Below are 17,805 nucleotides of genomic sequence, written 5' to 3'. Positions count from 1 at the left end.
TGTCCTTGTAGCTGCAAACTCTGTTCCTGCGCACAACCTCAGTCTGTTGGCAGCTTGCAAATCATGGATGCCTGTCGGTTGGTCATTGTAAGTTTGAATTCCTGTTGCGCAGGAGAATGTCTACCCGCATGAGGCCAATGCCAGAATGCTTATTAGCGCAAACACACGATTGAAAATACATGCGCAAAAGTTTAAAAAAATTTGCCCGTCTGCAAGCTAAGCTAGCTGCAACTCAACCAGCCCTCCCTCCTTATCTGAAAGCATCGATCTCGTTTCAGTTGACTTGCTGCCCTCCTTAATTTGTATAGGTTTGTTTGCGTTAATTAATTGCAGATTTTGACAGAGAGGGCTAGCAAAACTTTTCTCATATATCTGTACACTCAGTCAAAAAATATATGGATTGTCATTCACTCCATAGGTTCTTTACAACTATATCAAGTTACATGGAATTGCAATAATAGTTTTTGTAAGAGTAGTTAATAACACAATTTCCGGCCATGGAATTGAAGTCAACCAACCAGTTCCATAAACGCCAGTAACTTCGTTCGGAGCTGCAAGCAGAACCAGCAGCACAGAAGCTTTCGCCAAGGCAAGGCATGGAGCCGACTCCTCTGCTGACTCCTTACAAGATGGGCAAATTCAACCTCGCGCACAGGTCATCAGTCGAGTACTAGCCACTGAGTGAATGTGTGTGATATATGAGTCATATGACTACTGCTCATCATCTATGTTTTCTTTGTGCGTATGGTTGGTGGTGGCTGCAGGGTTGTTCTTCCGCCGGTGACGCGCTGCAGGTCGTACGAGAACATGGCGCAGCCACACAACGCCCTCTACTACCAGCAGCGGGCGGCGCCGGGCGTCCTCCTCATCGCCGAGGCCAGCGCGGTGTCGGAGACGGCGACGGGGTACCCGCGTGTGCCCGGGCTCAGGTGGAGGCATGGAAGCCCGTCAAGAGTCGGACCCTAGAAATAAAATCTCGCGTTCACACTATAAAATTTTATCGAAATTGACTGAAATTTTTTGGAGATGACTCAGTATGACTGGCAGCTACTTTGTGCAAAGCAATGTAACTTGAACTACATGTGGACTCCATGTCAACGGCGGAGCCACTAAACTAGTTGGAGAGAATTTAACGTAGTAGTTTGAAATCGGTTTGTTTGGATTATTGCTTTGAAAGAAGAGAGCAAGTGGTTTGGTTTCTAAAGTATATTAATAATGAAATAGTTTGGTGTGATTTTGATTTGGTTTCCAAACCATTAGCAGGTTGACCCACCACTGCCACTGCTGGTTGTTTAACTTGCTGGTTCATTTAGTAGTCCAGTGATCCAGTCCAGTCATCGCTCCATTCTCATCAGTTAAGATTATACATGTTGTGGAGTTTGATGGGCCCCCTCCAAGGCTGGAAACGGAAGACATACCCCAAATGGTGACTGATTTCCGGGTTGCTGCCAGAAATGCCATCAGAGCCGGTAATATAATGATCAAATCTTGAGTAAAAAAAAATGATCAAATCGACAATTCCTTCCCGATCAGTTCGTAATCTTGCAAATTTGTAGTGCCAATTGATAACGGTTTGTGGCAAACGTTAATACGGTATTACAGGTTTCGACGGTGTGGAGATTCACGCTGCCAATGGGCTCCTCGTCAACCAGTTCTGGTTCTGGTTAGATATTGGAAGAGTGGATTCTTCACTGCCTCTGCTTCTGGACCGGTACAACACCAAGGACGGGCTCAGTGATGGCAGCAGCAGCCTGGAAGATCGCTGCCGCCGCCTCGCCACCGATGTCATAGCCGCCGTGGTGGACGAGGTCGGCGCGCACCGTGTCGGCGTGCGCCTCTCCCCATTCGCCGGCGGCCACACGGACTCCACCGACGCCGGGGAAGCCCACTCCCTGCAGCTGGTCCGCTCCATGGACAAGCTCGGCGTCCTCTACTGCCACGTGGTGGAGCCGAGGATGTGCGCAGACGGCGAGGGCGACGGCAAGCCGGCGATCCCGCACCGCCTGTCGCCGTTCAGGGAGGCGTTCAGGGGCACGTTCATCGTGAACGGAGAGTACGACCGGGAGGAAGGGGACAGGGCGGTGAGCCAAGGGTGTGCTGACCTCGTCTAGTACGGGCGGCTGTTCCTGGCCAGCCCCGACCCGCCGGAGCGGTTCAGGAACAAGGCGGAGCTGAACAAGTATGACAGGAGCACGTTTTACACCTCCGATCCGGTGGTTGGATACACGGACTACCCGTTTCTTGGGCAGGAGACGCAGGTAGCATAGCAAATCGATCGCACCTTCTGCAGCAGCAGGTCTATCGATTATTTTGTGTGCTTCTGCCTGCAACTATCATCATCTGCTCTTTTTTTACTGAAATAAACATTGCAAGTTGAAATCAATAATGTATCTGCAAGGAGGCATGTTCCTGCAGCAAGTTTGCGAACGTCAGGCATTAAATTAAATTATAAAATAGCATTTGTGGAACACAGATTACATCGTGTCACCGCATACAGATCAAGCTTCTGGCTTGCTCCAAATTTATCCAGCTCTGAAATATACCCGAAATGACCAAACGAAGCCCAATACGCTATTCACCTGAGACGATGACAGCCTGCATGGTGTACTGTGCTCAGTGCTCACATTATCTCGAGTGGCAACACCAGATACGCGCACAGCAAGGACAGAGAGTGGTGTACATAAACAATACTAGTTTCGTAGATAGTCCATCCATAATAATAATGCTACAAATTAAATACAGTTGAATAGTGATTATGGGCTTATGGATCAGATCGCTGATGGATCAACTGCAGAGTTTTAATGAGTTTTGCATGGGAACCGAGAAGAACAGGAACAGATTATCAGGACAACTTGAACATGGAGAGGAATCAGACAAAACCAACGGAGACCAGATGGCAGGTGGGAAAGGCCCTTGTGGACGAAGGCGAACTTGAGGGGGCAGGAAGAACACAGGCCGTGCGTCCTACCGGATATCCCCATGGTTCGGCACCATGCACATGCAGAGCTCCGATCCATGGATGTCACACCAAAGCTTAATATGGTAGCCTTCAATTCGTCCTGCACAATAATTGAGAGGCAAACTTTAATTTATCTAATCTTGCACACACCAACATTAGAAATTGCAACAATTAGAGATCCACGCCAATGTTCCCTGTTGTGCCGATGAGTCAATCATAGTTGCGCAGGATTGAGTTGCCAAGAAGAAGAAGAAGAGTTTGTTGTGCTCCCGGAACAACAGTCTACAGGTGCTAGCACAAAGTTATTCTAATTTAATAAGACACAATAAAACAGCCAGCAGGTAATAACTAATTCTGTCCAATTATTAGAGATGACTCCGAATTTAATTTCTACGTACGAGGGACAGACAGACATCCGTGATTTGCAAGCTGCAAACAGAGTAAAATTGCACCGCAGGAACGAACAGAGTTTACAGGAAAGCAGCACAATATTTAATTATCTATCCTAGTTTAGAGATGCCATATAAGGTAATCAAGGTTGTCCAATATAATTACCAGTCGTGGTAGTGAATAACCAGGATTTTCTAGTTTAATGAGTACGTACATACGTACTGACACCATAAAACTAGAGTGCAACTAGAAGAAGCTACTACTGTACCACATACATGCGAAATAAATACCATGGTAAGATTCAAATTGAAATGGCGTGCAACTAGAATAAGCTTCGATTCTGTAGTACTACCATACTACTACTCTATTGGACAAACAACACAAGTTGCAGAGAAGAAAATAGGAGCACGTACATTATTTATTGGTATAAGATTTCAGAAATCATCATCATAAAACGAAAGGGAGGGGTGGTTGGGGTGGACATCCGCCTCGTGCCTTAGCATCTCTTTCACTTTGGTTACCACCTCTTCGCTGACTTTCCACCTTCCACTAAGGTAAACCTGCACATACTGAAGAGAGGGGAGGTGGCCCAAGGCAAGGTCATCAGTAGTAAATTCACCTTGCGAGAAATCCTCCAGTTGGATGCCAAATCTAAAATTTTTGAGTCTAGGCATAGCTCCAGGTGGGAAGGTAGACGGAACCATTGCAAGCTTGCTGAATATACATGTTGTTGCACATGGAAAAGCATCAGGGCTGACCATGAACCTTTCCAGCCGCACTTGTCTGCGACCATACACTGTTAAATGAAGATGACGAAGAGCCTGGAGCCTCCCGAGGACTTGGATGTCCTCCCTTCTCACTTGAACCACCGTTATCTCTAGGGATGAGAGATGCAATAATATTGCAGGGCGAATCCATGTTGGCAAGGAAGTGGTTCTATGAATAAAGAGATATCTCAGGTTGCCCAGAGACTCCACTGAGCCTTCAAGATTGGCTGCCACGCAATCTGAGTGTACCATTAGATCTTGGATTCTGTGCAATTTCCCAAGAGACCTCACGAAAGCTGTGCACATGTTTTCATCCCATCTGCCTTCCTTCTCAGTTGTGAGATTCACTGAAAGGATCCTCAATTGCTTCAGATGGCTTAGCTCTTCTGCAATGCATGCAGAATCCACTGTCACCCGCCCTAGCATTTCTAGGGATGTTAGATACCTCAGCCCATTTGGTAGACTTGTACAACTATCAACCCACAGGAACATCAACTGTGTAAGGCCTACAATACTTGGCGGTAGTTCTTCTATTTTAGTTCCATTCAACATCAATGTCTGCAAAAACTGTAGCTTCCCTACCCCCATCGGCAGCTCCCCAGCATATCTAGTACCTGCTAGACTTAGATACCGTAAGTGAAATAAATTCCCAACAAAACTCGAACTTGGATGTTCCTTGAGATTGCAATCTTGTAGATCCAACACACGCAGAAGATGACAAATCGAAAGGGATGGCATCTTATTAATTATAGCGGGATTGAAGATAGTAATGGACCTTAATTTTGACATTTCCGTTTTCGGCCAAGTAGTATTCTGGAGAGATAACCTGCGAACTGTGCTTCCAGAAGAAGGCATGCATTGCCTACTAGTATCTCCTAATACCGTGGTAACAAAACTTTCTTCTCTTGACAAGGAGCAAATGAGTTCAAGTACCATATCATGCACACGACAAGATGAAATGGTATAATCAGTATACCTATCTGCTACCTGAATCAAGCTTCTATTTAGAAGCTCATTGAAGTAACTCTCTCCATGCTCAAATAAACATTGATTCTCTTCTTCCTGCTGGACAAGATCCTCAGCTATCCACCAAAATATCAACTCGTTTTTCTCAATCACATAATCTTCAGGAAATACACTTAGATATAATAAGCATGCCTTCAAATGAGAAGGTAGATCATAATAACTAAGCAACAATATCTTCCTCATACTGTCCATACTAGGATTGCTTGCAAGTCCAGAACCAATAGAGCCACAGACGTCATTCCACTCTTTTATATCTCCTGATTTATTAGCCAGCAAGCTAGATGTGGTAATGATAGCTAATGGCACACCTCCGCATTTCTTCAAAATCTTTTCAGATACCTCAAAATATTGTCCAGGACATTTGCCTTCAGAGCCGAATATTCTTCCATAGAATAGCTTTTTAGAGCTATCATGAGTTAGAGGTTTCATCTTATAGCAACCACCAATTTGCTCGGCAACATCAAGTATGCGAGTAGTTGTTATGATTATGCTTTTCAGGCCATTCTCTTGTAGAGAACACCGTAGTATCACCCATGGTTTCATATCCCATATATCATCAATGACAATGAGGTACCTATATGCGTATGGAAATAAAGCAGCCGTGTAAGTTCCAAATATGTATGTGCAAAAGAGTATGAATATATATGCATAGCACTTCCAACATGTTACTGACATGTAATAAAATTTCTCAAGTTGAGTGAAAAGGCATATACTTGTAGGTATTTGCAGAATGTCAATGAAACCAGTGTAAAAGTAAAATGGCTATGCCACCTGTTGAACTATACTACAATACCAGTATACAATAACAAGATGTTTCTGTTAAAAAGTTCTTTTTGGACCCTTCTTTCCTGGTGTACTCCTACTTGTACTCTTTTTCTTAGTGGTGGAAGTGAGGCTAGATTGGTGAGATTATTTTTGCAATCCTAATTAAGTAGGAACTATGACATTCAGTAATAATTGCAACGGTAATAAAAAAGTAGCCACTATTCATTGTTATAATATCTAGAAACCTAGTTGTAGCCAAAAAGTAGGCAAGTTGCTAAATATTATTGATAAAATATCTAAATTAAGAATTAAAATATATGGAAAATTTGTAATATCTTATCTTACTATTACTAATTAGAGGCTCCTATTGAAGCCTCACGTGAAGCCACCTAGGATCCTAGGTGAACACTCTAAAAAAATAGAGAAATTTTAAAAATTCTCACAAAATAAAAAATATCCGGCCATCAATCCAACAACTCTAATTATAATAATCATTGGATCTGCTATCTTTCTCAGTAAATTATACATCTCTGCTATTATAAAAATATATTAAAGTAATTCCCTAAACATGTGTCTAAATTACCCACCTCTGCCATTATAAAAAATAAAAAAGTAACTCCCTAATATTTGTGTAAATTACCCACATATATATGCCATTATAAAAATAAATCAAATAACCCCCTAAATTTGAATATAAATTATCCAGTTATATCATTATTAAAAGTTAAACTAATCCCTAAATCTAAATCTAAATTATATAACTATAATAAAATATTAAAGTACACCAACATAGAATTCTAAATTACTATTTTTATTATTATTAATATATTATTTACATTATTATTTATATAAAAAATACTACCCATGGTATGTGTCAGCATATATTCATGTACAATGGAAGAGAGAAGAATATCAATTCAAAAATAAATAGTTCAGTTAAATAAATATCAAACATACATGGAGGTGTGATTCAAAGTAAAATCTATTGCAACTAGATAATGATAAATATGTATTTTAGTATGTGTTTGAATATTTTATAGATGAAAGAGGACATAATTTAGATAATTATAATTATTAGTTATAAATCTTATTTTTATATTAATTCTAATTAGCTCATGTGGGAGGACGGGTTGATAGACTAGTGGATTTCCAAATGGCCGTGTTGTAAGGTAGACAGTGGGGACGGCACAACCTATATACCCTGTAGATGCTAGGTCCGTTACTTTAACTATTGACAAGGGAAATGAAGAAATCTACAGGCTATCATTTTTTTTGTTAGCTCTATGTGTGATGTTAATAAATAGTGTCCCAGTGGGAGGATGGCATACAAGACACAAACTGTGGAGCAACAAAATACAATAACAAAGAACATTGGCGAAACCACTTATCTACAGGCTATCAAGTTTGTTGAGCTGACTTTATCCTCATAAATAAATGCTACATCAAATCTGTGCAAATGCAATCTGCATAGGCCAATTTATGGAAAGGTATACCACAACAAAATAATACCACATATGCTCAAACTAGATGCCCCGTACCTTTTATTTTGGAGGAATTCTCGGATTAGGTCGATGAGGTGCCTTTCTTCCAACATTGTGCTATGAATGTTGGCATGTTTTTCCTTGTCAAGTTCATACAGCATATTCTTGAGAAGTTTGTTTAAGTCAGGATTCTGAGAGACTGAAACAAAAGCTCTGCAATCAAATTGCACCTTAAGCTGGTCATACACTGCTTTGGCAAGTGTTGTGTTGCCTAATCCTCCAAAACCAACTATAGAGACTACCCGTTGCTGCTGTGCAGACATATCATCCCCCTTTGTCAGCCTGGTGATTAGTTCTTCTCTTGCCTCATCAATGCCAACGAGATCTGTAGCCTTAGTGTATAGAGTTGATATGCGAGGGTCAACCAAGGTTTTGACAGGTTTAATAGCATCAACCTTGTACCTATCCGAAGAGGAAAAAGCCCGGAACAAAAACAGTAAGAGAAATTTTTTTAAAAAATAAAATAAGAAAAGCAAGTGTGAGGTGTTCTCTTACCTGTCGCGTCGCTCGGCCACTTCCCTGACACGCTCTTTGATGTCCTTGATCTCTTGTGCTATCTCATGGCGAGTCGTAGCCTTAGTGACTATATTGACCAACTTCTTGATGAATCTTTTGGCACTCTTCTTGCTCGGGGTGTCAGGGCCCTGGACACGCACCATGAAGGTGTCGACGATATCCTCCATGTCATAGGACAGCTCCCTGACATCCCGGGCCCAGATCCTTACCAGCTTGTTGAGCTGCTCCACTGGCACCTCGCCGACATTCCAGAGCGCGGCGCGTATGCTTTCGAGCTCTTTAGACATATGATGCATCAATCTCAATGTTGTATATTTTACTATCTTTCCAATATTTTTTTTGGAGGCGACCTGATCGATGAAGTCGTTGCCAATAACGACAGACTAAATATAGCCGTTACACCAATGAGGCTGAAGCCTCCATTACCTAGTAAGTAAATCAGAGCAATGGACATGCATCGGATGGTTGCTCCGATCCACTTGTTTAATTATATAGCTAGTACTAGCACAAGCTTATTCAACACACACCATAGAACAGACAGGTACAAGCACAAGCTTATTCAACACACACCACTTGTTTAATTATATAGCTAGTACTAGCACAAGCTAATTGAAGAAATGCCTCTGCCTTCTCTGATTTTCACTACTTTCTAAGGTTCTCCTTACTAGGTTCCTCTTGTCACTAATTTTTTATCATCGATCTTATCCGGGTTTGCCCATCAAATTGAGCCCAAATTTTCTCAACTTGGGCATCGACCGTACAACACCCAACAAAAAAAAAATGAATCAGTCTTTGTGCCAAACATAGTAACGCCGGGAAATGATAGTTGAGGTTGATGGCTGCAAATCAGCTATTTCAGTGTCATCGTCATGAAACTGAAAGCTGAACATGCTCTTGTTATATTTGTACTACAGCAGTAGCAAGAGCACAAGCAATCAAGCTTTCATATCGTAAGCTTCAGTTTCTGAAAGTCTTAACGTTTGCTCAAGCTTACCATGGAGGCATATTCATTTAATTCTTACAAGCATCTGGCACGGATGAAATGTAGAGTATTGTGTTGCTGTTCTGACCATAGCTAGAGACTAATTCAATTTGAAACCCATGCTGCCCAATATTGCATCAAGCCATCGACGCAACCAACTCATAGATACTCACAAAACAACTGGATACGAAACTAGACCTCGGAATTATTGCATCACAACAGTGATTTTGTTGCAGTAATGATCTATAAAGATACCGTCAAACAACTCCACGCTACAACATATCTGCAACAAAAAGGGAACAACCCTGTGTGGGTGAACTACTGCAACTACACTCTCCATCCCTCATTTATGGCCGAGTCTATGACACATTCAATTTCGCGTTTGCAGATCCCAATTATGCTGCAGCCATGATGCATTCAATTGCTTGTTTGCAGATTCCTGTCATCGTCGCTTCTGGCCCATACACCTGTGGTGGATTATTCAAAACACAATAAGCTCATCTATGCACACTATGTTGACAGTGATTCACAGCTAACAACAACAAACGGATGAACATTATATCTCTCGGAGCCAAGGTTTCATAACTGATGACAATAGAGATCATGAGATTCTGTTAAAGATGTTTAGGGGGTAACTAGATTGGTACCTCAATTGGAATGCCAAGCTCTGCACCAAGTTTACGCATTTTAGCCAGTCCAGATTGGTAATTCGGGCCACCTCTGCGAACATAAATGTGCATCCTTGAAGCCTTCAAGTTGGATTCCTGAAAATAAATTGTGCGGTGAAGAATCAGGTGAAAAGATATAAGTAGTGCCAAGTAAGACAACATTAGCGAGGATTCTAGAGTGAGCCATCCAATGTACCTTCTCTCTTAAGGCCCGGATGATGCCATTGAATGTGGCAGCCACATCAGTAAAGTTAGCAATGCCACCTCCAATGAGAAGTGCCCTCTTACGACCATCGGGATCAGCAGTCGCACACTGCATTCAATAATATGGTTAGTAGATGTAGCAATGTCCCGACGAGAAGATGGTCCTTAGATGGTGTAAGGAGCAGCGTGGTCAAGGTTATAAGTGACTGCTTACATCAAGTACGACTCTAGCATAATGCAGAACCTCCTCCTCGTTGGGAGCACCACTATACTCTGCATAGTTTCCAAGCTCTGAAGCATACCCCAAATCTCCAACCTGGTACATGGGGGAAAAGTTAATTTCATCTCGGGAGCCAAACTTAGGTGAACAGTACAATAGGCATTAGCATTACAAACTTCTCAAATTATAAATAAAAATGGAGGTAGGAATCCATCTTACAGTATCAGCGTATATGACACTAGCACCACCTCCAGCAACCATTGTCCAGATGCGTCCCTTTGGGTTCAAAACTGTAAACTTCAGAGAGGCACTTGTCTGAAATAACAAGGGTGGCATATCATGTCAAGGCATAAGGAAACAAAATATACTGCAGGTCTAGTGTTTTTCATGAAAACTAATAAAACTGCAAACTTTGTAGGCAATAAGAAAATCTAAAAGAAAGAAAAAACAAAGAGAAAAAATAACCCTGATATCGGTACCTTCTCATCTAGTTCATGGATGAAACTTTCTGTAGGGCTCAGTACTCTTCCAAATGGTAGAGGGAATTCAATAGCTCCCCACCTGCACAATTGATAAGAGTAAATTTTAAAAAAAAAACACAAGAAGAATTCATGTCCTTGGGAAATTTGAGACTCACTTCTTGAAGTTTTTGAAAGCTGCTGTATCATCTAGTTCTCCTCTCATGTCCAGAGGATATGGCTCCCCATTCACCATGGTAAATGGGTTCATCTCCATAAATGAGAAGTCCAGGTCTACAAAAGGAGCAGTTTTTTAACATTGGCAATTCAAGAAATACCGAAATAATGAACAACTTTTAATTTTCAAATCTGTAGTACCTTGGAAGACAGCAAACACTCCTTTGATGAAGTCACCAATTTTTCCGCGTGCCTAATTTCCGATTTCCAAACAAAAAGTGCAGTAATTATGACTTATGAACATCACAGATATGAGAATCAACCACACAAGGTAAGGAGACAAGTCTTGTTATGAATGAAGTACCTCCAATGGAAGGGTGGCGATCAAGGGAGCACATGCGTCTGGTGTCATTGGCTTCTCAGTTGGAAGAAAAACCGTCTTAACCTTGTCCCAGTTCTCCTCGATCTCAATCCCACCACACTCTGAGAAGCTGATGGTGCTGCCCAGCCTCTCTGACACAATCGATAGGTAATACTCTTGATCATGGGGCACAAATGGTTCAACAATGAAGGTCGTGATTGGAGCCTTGCAGCCACCCATCTCAATCTGAAAAGCACCAATAGAGCAATAACAGCTGAGTTCATCAGGAACTTAAATGATAAGTGTTTCCTTCAAGGAGAGAGAAAAAATTGTAACTGAACTACCTCGACTCCCAACCGCTCCTTCACAAACTCCTTGACTTGATCAAAATCAAGGTTGAGGGCCACCAGGCCACTCTTGCCACGCTTCCCAAACAGCATATCGGGCTTCACGACCAACTTTGTGGTTGACAGCCATGGCTGCTGGCTCACAAGCTCTGCAAAGTCTGTTGATTGTGTGATCTGTCAATAAGCAAGTAGACCAGATTAGTCTAACTTGTGCTGTCAATTGTGTGCTGACCTGCGTAAATGTCAGTCCAATCAGAAATACCCGGAGTACAATTTATAATTCAAACCAATGATCTTGAATTTCTTCTGTATGCCTATTGTACAGTCACTTAAAATACATAAATGTCCAAGATTGAATAATCAGAGTCATTATCACTGCCTTACAGATCCACGCAACCAAATAAGTAATAATTTAAGCAGACAAATCAAGCAAAACACAGGGTTAAATATTCACCAGATCTGGCTAAGAAACCAGTACTTTTGCAAGACTAGTGTACCTACCACAACTACCACCATCGAACTGAAGCAACAATTGCCATAACAGTTCGAATAATAAAAAAATCCCACCTTTACAAGTCCTTCAAAAAAGCTATTACTAAACCTTGTAAACCCTGATAAACTGCATCTTCAGAATATCTCTACCGAGATAACTAATCTAACGTATCGCATTTTATCCGAAAGAAATCATAAACCTTGGAACCATTTCAGTGCTAAAATCTCTAGAAATGCCGGCACTTCATCCGTCGGCCGCTCACAAAAACCGGATCTTTACAGCACCCCATACCGAATCACAAGCGAAGCGCGAATGCGGAGACAGATCCAAGCCGGCCGGGCGGGATCAGGGAAATCTCTACTCGATGCGGTTGAGAAGGGGGAGAGGGCAACCGGCGCACTGACCTGGGCGGAGAGGATGGTGAGGTCGATGCCGGCGAGGCGCTTGAGGTTCTCCTTGAGGAGGCGCTTGGAGTCGTACTCCCGGATCTTCTTGCGCGCCATGGCGATGGCGAGGGAGAGGATTCAGACCTGGGCGCGCGAGGTGTTGGACTGGGAGGACTGGGAGGGGAGCGGGTTGGTGACAGGCTCTGGGCGTGCCGCACGTGGTGAGAGAGATGGAGAAAGAACAGAGGCGTTATATATAGGTGTTGTTTGGCTCCAGGTCTTTTTTCAAAATTCCTTATCACATCAAAAAAAATCTTACTATTTTATAGTATTAAATAAAATCTGTTTATAAATGTTTTTTGACAGCTGAGTGCTTTTTTGCGAGACGAATCTAATGAGCCTAATTAATTCATAATCTGCTACAGTGATGCTATAGTAAACATTCGCTAATCATAGATTAAGATACCTCATTAGATTCGTCTCGCAGTTTAGCCCCAGGGTTCTGCAGTTAGTTTTATAATTAACATTTATTTAATACTTCTAAATACTAAAAAGTTTCAGGGACTTAAAAAAAGTCCCTGGAACCAAACAACCCCATAGAGTGGTAGATGGGATCTAAGTAGTTGTTGTGACTTGTGACCAAGAAAGGGAAATCAAAATAAACTAGGCAGCATTGGCACAGCATAGCTAAGTAGTACTAGTACTTAATTGTTCATCAAGGAGAGTTTAGTATTTGATTAGTATGCTCCTGCTGTGATACTCTTAACATAACCAGTTTTGTTTACTTCTTCCAGAGTCCAAAACCGGGAGCGAGGACATTTCAGTTCCTAGAACAATGGGAAAGAAAAAAAAAGAACGGAATTCTATTCAGTATCACAAGAATCATTATTGTGGATTTTGTAATGGATGGATGGACTATCTGTGAGATCAAAGTAGGAAAGAGCCATGATATAATATGCATCATGTAAAGCTTGGGAGCTGACGCTCCCCTTTCCCCTTTGCTACAGTAAAGAGCTGCGGCGGAAGGCGATTTCGTTGGTCCCGGCTCGATTTGCCCGCTTCCCCCTCCTCTCCGGCGACCTCGTCGGCGCCGGAGAGGGAGGGGAAGCCGAATCGGCCGGGTGCCTGTACAGTTTCTAGGTCTACGTTAGTTTCTAGTCTAGGGTTAGAATAAAGTTGTCCATGGTGGTCTCGCCGCCGGGGGACTCTCCTCTATTCGCCGATGCCGGTGTTCTCTGCGAGGATGGCGACACGACGGTGAAGCTTTTGCTCCTCCGCTCCAACTCCGGTGAGGTTTTCCTCGTCGCTTGGGCTGTGAGGTCTGTTTGTTCCCCTTCGATTTGCGTTCGGATGGGGATCCCTTTTCTGCCGGGCTTCCTTCTCCGTGAAGTGGTCTGCGGCTTGGGCCTCTCTTTTCCATTGCACCGACCTCGGTGTTGGCGGATCTGGTGGCTCTCTTCCCTTGTCATCGCCGGGACAGCAGCGCCGATGGTCGTTCAGCGTCCTTAATTCGTCGTCGAGATGGTTCGGCGGCGTCTGCTCTTGCGGCATCTTCCAATGTTTGGAGCTGTGTTGCGGTGTGTGGCTTGTGGATTTTGCTTTCGTGGTTCGGCTTCCCTTCCGGTCTTCCTTGCGGAGGTGATGGGGATCGGCGGACGCCGAAACGGAAGAAGAAGGGGCTCTTGTGTGCGTGTGCTGTAATTTTCTTTATTTCCAGGTGTTTCCTTGTAAATTGGGCTTGTACTGTGATTTCTGGTGCAATATAATCCCATTTCCGTTCGCAAAAAAAAAATATGCATCATGTACAACAAAAGATAGTGTGCATCTCGTCAAATACTAGTACGTGCAAGCATTAACTTTGGGTTTGACCTGATGGTCATGCTGATGGTAAGCGACTAAGCGTGGTGGTATGGTATTAAGCAGTTAGTGTTTGACCACATGATGGCTGATAGCATGATACCATAGCACTAGAGCCCAATACTTATTTCGGTCAAGAATATAATGCCCCTTGACATGCTGGTTGTGGAATAATAGCTCGTTTACGGCTGATTTTGAAAATTCAATTTTGATAAATTGAAAAGTCAGACTGGATTCTCGATTCTGGATTCTACGAGTCATTTGACTTTTAACTTTTTCAAAATCGGCTAGAAACTAAACCATGCAGAATCAATAAACTCTCATAGTAATCTAGAATGGTTAGTGATAAGTTGTTTCTATGAGTAAATAAACAATGAATTTTTTATTGAACCTAATAAATGAAGAATGGTTAGTGAGTTGATTTGCAAGCGAAGCAAGGACGAGTTTGGTGTTTGGTGGCGGGTGCGGCGACGGATGGAGGGGATGGACCGACCCGTCGGTTGGTTTGGTGTCATTTGGTTGGTTGGTTTCTTGGTTATTACTTGGTTCGGCACCAGGCAGCCATGAGCCCATGCTCTCATCCCTTTCAATTTGTAGCCACACACGCAACCTACACCACTGTTACACCACACCAAACCAGGCAGCGGACACCGTGGGCCTGCTGTTGCTAGGGCCTTCTGCTCATTCATTTCTCTCCCACACACACAGCGAGACAGAACAGAACCGTGGTCCACTCGACTCTCCCCCAGAACGGCCATCACGATTTTTTTTAGTTAAATATAATTTCGGCTTCAACATTCGCAGGTTAAATGCTCACGGCCAAAGAGTACATATAAGATAAAGTTCTGATAAAATAAAAATACGTAAAGCAAATTTAGGACTCAAGACATAAGCCTAAGGAGTAGTTCTTGGCTTTGCTTCTGATGCTACAGCCAAAGTTATTGAAGACTTCAATCGCTATCACCTCCAAACTTTTGCAGCCTTTCATCAGGTTGAGCCTCTCTTCCTCTTTAGATAGCCGAGCTCCTAACCCAATAGATCCCCTGAAAATTAACATTACCTGCAAAAGGAGAGTTAGAGGTGGAATTTTCGAAGATGACATCATTCCTACTAAACCATATAGCCCATCAAAAAATAATGAGTAAATAACTTAAATGACATCAAATGACCATCCCTTCAATGTCATTAAAAATTTAGTCATCCCTTTATTGCCATCGCATTTTAAGCTTTTATCTCTTCTGTACTATTCCGTTAAATTCCACCTATATCTCCATGACTGACGCTATAGACTCCACGTGTAAGTGAGAGGGAAATATAAAAATATTTGTTTTTATTTCCTTTCGGATGGAGGTCATTGCTACCGCCGGCTCTGGGCTGCGCAATCAACGGTGAGGGCAGCGAGCTGGACGGCCGGGGGGTGGCGATAGCTTGTGCAGCAGCAGGGGTGGGCGGTGGCCACCGCAGCGCCGCTGGGCAGTTCACGGCTTCACGCGTCGTCCCCGCGGCGCCTGAGCCTGGAAGCACGGCTGTTCGCAAAATATCGTTTTTTTTACACTGTTCGCAAAATATTGTTTTTTGAAAGAAGTCGCAAAATATTGTTGGATGCACTCTGCATGCAGCCCAGTGGCGGAGGACGACAAAAAATTTAGGTGTGGCGGCGTGTTGCCGGTCACACCTCGCCTCCAGCCGTTGGTCCACCGCGCCCGCGCCGGCCACCGCTGCCACCCTGCGCCGCTGCGGTGCTCGTCTTCTTTGCGCTCGAATTGTGCGGACCCACTCCACCTCCACCACCACCGCTTCCCGCTGCCCCGTCGCCGGCGTTGACCCAGCTACCTCGGCCGGCGGCCGCCGCCGGAGCCCGGAGAGAGAGACGGAGCTTGATGGCGCTCGACGCATCGCGGCGGAGCTCCCTAGCGCTCGAGTTCACCGCCGCGCCGCACCACTGACGGGATCTAGCGCCGCGATCGCCGGCAGAGGAAGGGGTCGCGAGGTATCCGGCAACGGAAGGCCCTGCGCCGAAGCCGCCCACCGCCGTAGCAGCCCCACGCGACGGCCGGGGGATGGGAGCCGAGCAGCCGGGGGGGGCCCTCGGCAGGGATGAGGGGCGACGCCGGCGAGAGAAGGCCCTCCCTCCAGCCCGCTCCCTCGCCGAGCCGCGGTCCGCCCCCGGCACGCCGTGCTCTTCCCTCGCCCGCGCCTACGGTCCGTCCTCGCTGCGCCGTGCTCCACCCTCGCCCGCACCATGCTCCGCCCTCGCCGCGCCGTGCTCCGTCCGCGCTTCCGCCTCTCGCTGCTTCGGGGGCGGCTTCTCTTGAGCCAGCCATGGATGCGCCGCCGCCACCAGCTCCTCCGCTCCTGGGCTTTAGGTATGGCGCGCGCCATAGCGGGCCATAACAGGCCCTCCGCCCCTGATGCAGCCTACTGTGTGTGTGCGGGTTGACTCGGAGGTGGAACTGTGCTAGTGGCATGCGGGCTCTGGGTAGCCGACCCCACACTCCGTGACGACGAGGCCAACAGGGATGAAGTTCTGATGCCGTGCTTCAGGCTGGCCTCTGGGAAAGCGACGCAAGCACCACCATTCGTGAGAGATAAGCAGAGATTGAACTTGTGTTTACTAATCGTAATAACTTTACTGCAAAGATAGTTGTAATCACCAGTGGCAAGTTAAGCTTTTGTTTGTTAGGGTGTGTAGATCTGTCACTATGTAAGAAACATGGCCCTATCTAGACCACTGTTTGTTATTTTTTGATTGAGTGACAACATAATCAATGGGACTAACAAATTTGTGAGATCACATTTGTAGGAGTCTTTAGGTCCCATGGATATAATTCAACACGTCTAATTCATTGTCAAGACGCAATGTCCAATCTATCGTCGAGACGCCATGTCCAATCCACCATCAAGATGACAAGTCCAATCAGTCGCAGAAGTGACAAAGTATAGTGGAAATCCAGAGATAGAATATATTTCAAGGATCCAAATGATCGCCGCGACGAATTGGACGAGAAGATGTAGTTTCTGCTGCACCGGTTTAACCGGTGCCCCACCATCGGAACATCCGATGGTTGTTGGAAGAACCGTCGCCACTGCATCGGTGTAATTGGGCGTGCATATTGAGCCAAGTGAGGAAAACTCAGTAGCACCGGTTTAACCGACGGGTCACTCAGAGGCATCGGTGCAATCAACGTAATATTGTCCAGAGACGATGTCAAGTGTGCAGCAGCCAAGCTTTCAACACCGGATGAACCAATGCCCTATCGGAGCAAACGTCGGTGCAATGACGTCAGCAAGGAATTATCAAGTGCAACGGCTACGAGAAGATCCTATACCATCAGAAGAACCGACGCCCAAGCATCGGTTTAACCGATGGTCCCAAAAAGTTGTTGCAGCCGTGTCAGAGGAGTCAACGGCTAGAATCATTCTGTGAGTGACCGGAAGAACCGATGCTCTAGCACCGAAAGTTCCGATGCCTACGCAGAAAACTGACCAACGGCTCTAAACGGCTAGTTCAAGTTGGAGGGCTATATATATGTGTTCCCCCGGCCATTTGAAGTTTGCTGGAGACAAGAGAGACCCCATACATATTGAAGAACACCTCCAAACCAACCCAAATGCATATTGATCATATCATTAGGTTTTAGCACTAGTTTTGTAAGTGGGAGTGCTAAATTAGCTCTTGAGTAAGTGA

General features: G+C 44.4%; 2 protein-coding genes and 1 pseudogene across 2 annotated transcripts; 1 reads left to right on the top strand and 2 right to left on the bottom strand.

Moving 5' to 3' along the window:
• The first annotated feature begins 596 nt into the window (after window positions 1-596).
• LOC120645993 lies at window positions 597-2,347 on the top strand (annotated as a pseudogene).
• A 5,002-nt stretch (window positions 2,348-7,349) lies between these two features.
• Window positions 7,350-8,260, bottom strand: LOC120645992 (disease resistance protein Pik-2-like). The gene is made up of 3 exons (XM_039922691.1): window positions 7,944-8,260; window positions 7,619-7,850; window positions 7,350-7,370 (listed from the first exon to the last, which is right to left on the bottom strand). Exons 1-3 carry the CDS (start codon window positions 8,258-8,260, stop codon window positions 7,350-7,352), a joined length of 570 nt encoding a protein of 189 aa, XP_039778625.1.
• Window positions 8,261-9,091: 831 nt separating this feature from the next.
• LOC120645279 (ATP-citrate synthase alpha chain protein 2-like) lies at window positions 9,092-12,491 on the bottom strand. The gene is made up of 11 exons (XM_039922085.1): window positions 12,279-12,491; window positions 11,379-11,555; window positions 11,038-11,280; window positions 10,875-10,926; window positions 10,676-10,790; window positions 10,518-10,599; window positions 10,258-10,353; window positions 10,033-10,134; window positions 9,811-9,927; window positions 9,594-9,710; window positions 9,092-9,413 (listed from the first exon to the last, which is right to left on the bottom strand). The coding sequence occupies exons 1-11, from the start codon at window positions 12,375-12,377 to the stop codon at window positions 9,342-9,344; spliced, it is 1,272 nt and encodes a 423-aa protein (XP_039778019.1). The 5' UTR covers window positions 12,378-12,491; the 3' UTR covers window positions 9,092-9,341.
• Between the last annotated feature and the right edge of the window lie 5,314 nt (window positions 12,492-17,805).

This window comes from Panicum virgatum, chromosome 8K, assembly GCF_016808335.1.
Source record: "Panicum virgatum strain AP13 chromosome 8K, P.virgatum_v5, whole genome shotgun sequence".
Lineage (NCBI taxonomy): Eukaryota > Viridiplantae > Streptophyta > Magnoliopsida > Poales > Poaceae > Panicum > Panicum virgatum.
The sequence above is the reverse complement of the archived record's forward strand: the minus strand, read 5'-3'. Positions and strand labels throughout refer to the sequence as shown.